Source organism: Ziziphus jujuba, chromosome 2 (genome assembly GCF_031755915.1).
Source record: "Ziziphus jujuba cultivar Dongzao chromosome 2, ASM3175591v1".
Taxonomy (NCBI): Eukaryota; Viridiplantae; Streptophyta; class Magnoliopsida; order Rosales; family Rhamnaceae; genus Ziziphus; species Ziziphus jujuba.
This window is the reverse complement of record NC_083380.1, coordinates 9641344-9647357: the sequence shown is the minus strand read 5'-3', so window position 1 is coordinate 9647357 and position 6014 is coordinate 9641344. Positions and strand designations below refer to the sequence as shown.

The following is a 6014-nucleotide window of genomic DNA, read 5'->3' as shown; positions in this document are numbered from 1 at the left end:
ATTGTATTTTTGTTGTTATTGCTCTCTTTCTTAAAAGGGATCTTTGCTTTGTGCAAATTTTGAATTATGTTAGTTTTGTTGTTTTCCAAATTTCATTCATATCCTAAAGTGCTTACCAATTAAAAGTGTCAGCGATGAATAGATAGCTTTGCTGAAGTATTTTAGTATCGCTGCTGTGTCTGAATCTATGTTGGAATTTTTTGAATAGTTATGACTGATTATGTATATGTTGGGATTGTTATTTAGGTTATGGCAAACCCAGAACCTGTAGTGGCAGCAAAGGAGATGATCCAAGTGAACCCTGTCTCAAGAAAGCCTCGTATTCTTCTTGCTGCTAGTGGAAGTGTGGCTGCCATAAAGTTTGGTAACCTCTGTCACTGTTTTTCAGATTGGGCAGATGTAAGAGCAGTTGTCACAATGGCATCTTTGCACTTCATTAATAAAGCATCACTGCCCAAGGATGTAATTCTTTTCACTGATGAGGATGAGTGGTCCAGTTGGAACAAGATAGGTGATAGTGTGCTTCACATTGAACTCCATAGATGGGCTGATATTATGGTTATTGCTCCATTATCAGCAAATACCCTAGGCAAGGTAACGTTTTGTTTTCTGGAAAACTTTGTTACTGTTACATTTAAACTTATTTCAAGTTTGATCTTACTTTTGACTTCTTTTGGTTAGCAACATGATGATACAAATTGCACATTTTACCAAAATCTGATGTGAAATTTTTTTACTTCTTTATAAACCTTTAAACTTACATGATTTTGAAAGGCCCAAATGAAATAGCAGAAGTTTTATTCTCTGCTTAGCTAAACCATCAAGTTGCGTACATTTAATGCTTGGTTGGCTGTAAGTCAATAGAATTTAGTAGTGTAATTTTCCTTTTAAATGGTTTTAATGCATCAACCCATTTGCAATAGAATATCGAGAGAGAAGAGCCATGGCATGCTGACATTTAAGTTATGGATGCCTTAGTTTTGCTTTGTTTCTTTGTTGGGACATTTTTGTTTGCTATACTAGTTTTGTGCCTATGGCAAACTGCAATCCATATGTATTGCATAAGATCACTCCCAGGAGTGAATTTGACAGATCAACTTGACCAATTTGTTGAGGCCATCTTTTCTGAACTAAATAAATTTGTTGATCAAATCAATGTCTGTATGGGCAAATTGTACTCAAATTCTATAGTTTCTTAGAGATTTGGACACATTATAGGTATGGAGAACTGTATACAAGTCAAGTTGTTGTGCATTGTTTCTTTCAAGCCCACACACCTATAAACATGTATGTTTCCTATGCATGAATGTTAAATTCCTTATGCAATTTCATAATTAAGGACTTTATGGGCTTCTTTGCTTCCTTAGCCTGGCTGTTTCCTTCATTTTCTTTTATATGGTGACGTTTCTCAGTATCCACTTAACAGAATGTCCAATGCCCTTATTGTAGATTGCTGGGGGACTTTGTGACAATTTACTGACCTGCATTGTCCGAGCATGGGATTTCAGCAAGCCATTCTTTGTTGCACCAGCCATGAATACGTTTATGTGGACCAATCCTTTCACGCAACTACATCTCACAGCAATTGAAGAACTTGGAATTTCGGTCATCCAGCCTGTCACAAAGAAGCTAGCTTGTGGGGATTACGGGAACGGTGCAATGGCAGAAATTTCTATAATCTGCTCAACTGTAAGACTCTTCTTAGAGTCACGGAATCAACAAAGTAGTTAAAATGTTCAGCAAATAGTATCATAACAGAGTTGTGTAACTTCGTAGACCAATGTCTTAGTTCGACTTTGACTTTGTATCCTTAGCATTCTAGAATTGCTGTTATGCCCCCTTTGACTTTTCTAATCCAATTGTTAGCACATCGGATACTGTAATAGCTTTCTGAGATTAAATGTAATCTCTGGATGGTTTTCATTGGCAATGTTCCCCTTTTGTACATTTATGTTTGCCTGTCTAAAACCTTTTTGTATCTTTTAATTTTACTTGGGTTCCTGAATCTGTGAACAAGGCAGCTAATTTTTTGGCTAAATGGTAATGGAATTCCCATTTCGTAAGGAAGATCCCATATTTTTAATTCCTCCTCACTTTCGGAATTTGGTTAGTAAGGAATGTAATCCTTTCTGTTTTCATTGCATTCGGTTTGTTTTTTTAATGAAGCATGATTGATTCAGAAAAAGAAAAAAAAAAAAAAAAGAAATTGATTTTCTAATTTTTTATTTATTAATTCTTCGAATTAATGAACCGCACCAAGAGAATTAATACTTCAAAAAGTTTATAGATGTAAAAAGTAAAATTAAATATAAAAAAATGATTCAGGATCCACAGATGCAATTTGCATTATTTTCACTGTTAACTATGCCACGATTGACTTGTTTCCTTTCGTTAGTTGTTTTGTGGGACGCTTTGCAAACTACGATAAAATGGAATATACAATAGCAGAAAGCCGTTTTGAATCAATAAATTTACCTTGTAATTAGAATTATATAGACCATGAATTCCAGGGACATTCAATTCCCAGCTTAGGCTTTTGCTATAAAAGAGGACTTAAAATGATAACTCTGAGAGAGAGAGAGAGAGAGAGCGTGACATTGCATATGCGCTATCAATGTAGTTAATCACTTGACAGAATTACAAGCGTAGAGAGTTTTAGGGATAGTAGAAGAAAAACAAAATTACCGGCGTGAAACGTCTCAACAATGTGCAGCTGAAAATTTGACTTCTTAACAGACAAAAACGAGGAGACAAAAATGAATTAAATCCATTGAGTGAGAACTTTGCAATCAAGCCTAAGAAGGATGATTCTAATACTTCCTATTTTTTAACAGATAGTAGGAGACCGGCGATTAAAACAGCTACACTTGCAGGGATAAAACCACCTGCGAAAAACTCCGTGTTATAAGACTCATTTTTCATTGCTCCAAGTTCCAGAGATCCATTGAGGACCTCTTCTGTGACATATTCTTCGGCATCTACTTCCACAGACCTAACAGCGAAAAAATAAATAAGCACATTAGTCTGTGATCCAGGCCAATACGTGTGACGAATTTGTCCTGAATATAAAAAGGAATGTTTTGATTTAAATAAATTTTGTTTATGGTTATATACATATTTATATTGGTATATATAGGAATATTTTATACGATAATTATGAGTTTATTTAAAAATTATGTAAATATACTGGTTTGTGAATTATTGTGTATTATACTTTAACATGGATATAGATTTGATGGACTATGATTACGCTTGCTTATTTGACTATCCCTTGTTGATCATGTAATTTTTGAGGTAAGATGAAAAGTCTCAGTCTGTGATGGCGAAGGTTGCATTAATAATTTTCCTCTTCCTCGATAATTGATGACACACCAGGTACTAATATGGCTGTACAATAGGTTATGTTAATAACTACGATATATAAAATTATTGCAGTTACACATATAAAAATATATATATTTTATCCCAATAGTTATAATTTGTGACTCGTTAAAATATTATTTTATTATAAAGTGGAGGATATTATCTGGTTTTACTTTTATTATTTTATAATTTATGAAATTATTATGTAAGGGATAATTAAAAATTTTGTGAAAATTGTGAATCAAAATAGAAAAACTTTCAAAGAATGAAAGTGAGATATTGTGAGAAATGATTTTTTAAAAATAATATTTATTTTCATGATATCGAACTTATTCACTTATTTAATTTGTCTCATAGTTTTGTATTTTTAAATTATTTTCCTCATATCTCAGCGAACAGTTGGTGCGTACTACATCCGGGCACCATTTTATCTTCTTTACATTTGTATATTTCGTAATTATCATATCTTCACATTTTGACACCTTTCCGCTACTAATGTATTGTTTATTTTCTACTTTCTTATGAGACTATTATATATTTTGTTTTATTTATCTTTGGACTCATTTGTTTTCTTCTAGTATAATCTAATAGATTGACTTAATATGTATGTTATTTCTATTATTCTTTATCTTGATTTGGAATCATTGATGGTTATATGATTATAATTTTTAGAATTCCTATTAAAAGTATTTATTTTTCTTTTTTATGCTATTGGATTATATTTAATTTATGAAAAGGTTCTACTAAACTCTCAATATCGATTTAATAGGATTTCCCTAAACGGGGCCATCTTGGATGTCCAAAAAAAACCCCCAAGCAATCCTATCAATATATCATTTTTTTTTCTTTGGCTAGGAAAATCAAAGTAATGGAACCAAATACTTAACAATGAACAAATGAAGAGTTTCTTAAGGCTCAAAAATATAGAAAAATACTATTTTATCACCATTGATAAATAATCACCAATGAAATATATATATTAGATGATAATTTAAATAGTTACTATTAAACAATTTACTTTTAGAATTTTAAAATAAAAAATAATAAAATTAAATATCTCAATTAAAATTCATCATATAAATTGATAATCTTCATCAATAATAAGAAATAGCAAGATCCAAAAACATGTTTAAGTCAGAGGATAAAGCAAGCAATTTATAGTCAAAAAAATCTTTTATTACTTCTTAGCATTGAGCTAACTTGTTTTCCTCCATATTACATTTTGCCATGTGGAATTGTTTTCTATGTCAGGGATAAAAAGGTTAACCTTTTTGACAATAAATTAAAGAATCCGGATTTTCTACTAGTCCAGTTCTTAGTCATTGCTACAATGACACAAATTTACAAATATTAGCCTCCATTGGGTAGGAAGAATGTAAAAGTGAAGGGATTAAAAATTCGTTTCTATCTCGCCACTTGTTCCATTTCTATAGATTGAATATTCTTAATTTTACTCAATTATTTTAATAAATTGGATGTTCTTAGTTTCTTATACTTTTTTTTTTAAAAAATTTAAAAACCCCTTCAATTTATATTTTTTTATTAATTAGATATTGTTAATTTTACTTGGTCCCGCTCGACTGGTCACCAGGATATACAACATTTTATGAAGGAAAGGGAAAAAAGAAAAAAGAAAAAGACATACAAAATATAATAAAAAAATGAAAAGAAAACGAAAAAGACTTAAGTTTAAAAAAAGAAAATAAAGAAAATAAAAATGAAAATACTTGCTAAAAAAATGCATGAGTAAACAAGGGAAAAAAAAAAAAACTTAAGTTAAAAATAAGAAAAATGAATTAAAAAAAAAGAGTTAAATGAACATGTATAAAAATAGAAATTGTAAGGAAAATAAAAAGAATTACATATGAAAGATTTTAAAAAAAAAATTGAGTTTATTTTTAAAGACTTATTAAAAATTGAAAATGAGTGAATAAGGAAATTGAAAAAAATATTATTGATATGAAGAGAAAAATTGGTTTAAAAATATGAAAAATTAAAATAACAAAATTTATGAGTATATAAAAAAATAAAAAATAAAATGAAGCTAAAAAAAGACATACCGGTGACAACCAAAGAAAAAAAAAAAAGAAGGGAAATAAAAGGAAAAAAAAAAGAAAAAAAGAAAGATAGAACTAAAGAAAAAAAATTATGAAAAATGAAATTGTAAGAGCATATAGTGTATAAGATAGAGGAAAAGAAACTTTCCTTCATCTAATCCTTCCAATTTAGGAGAGATTGATTTGGATGGAAATGTTTTTATCCAATTTCCACTATTCCCCTTTTCCCTCCAAACCAAGTAACCTAAACATTTTCTCTTCCTCCACTTTTCCTTCTACTTTTTAAACCATATGAAGCATAACCTTAATAAAGTAAATAAAATAAACAAAGTAAAAGTGTACATATATATATATATATACACACATATAATAACTATGTTTTTATCCAATTTCCATTATTCCCCTTTTCCCTCCAAAGCAAGTAACCTAAACACTTTCTCTTCCTCCGCTTTTCCATCTCTTCTACTTTTTAAACCATATGAAACATAACCTTAATAAAGTAAATAAAATAAACAAAGTAAAAGTCTACATATATATATATATATATATATATACACATATAATAACCATGTTTTTATCCAATTTCCATTATTC

General features: G+C 29.8%; 1 protein-coding gene across 1 annotated transcript; it reads left to right on the top strand.

Moving 5' to 3' along the window:
• Nucleotides 1-249: 249 nt before the first annotated feature.
• On the top strand, nt 250-1776 carry LOC107418129 (phosphopantothenoylcysteine decarboxylase). The gene is made up of 2 exons (XM_048474523.2): nt 250-594; nt 1450-1776. Exons 1-2 carry the CDS (start codon nt 250-252, stop codon nt 1729-1731), a joined length of 627 nt encoding a protein of 208 aa, XP_048330480.1. The 3' UTR covers nt 1732-1776.
• Nucleotides 1777-6014: the final 4238 nt, after the last annotated feature.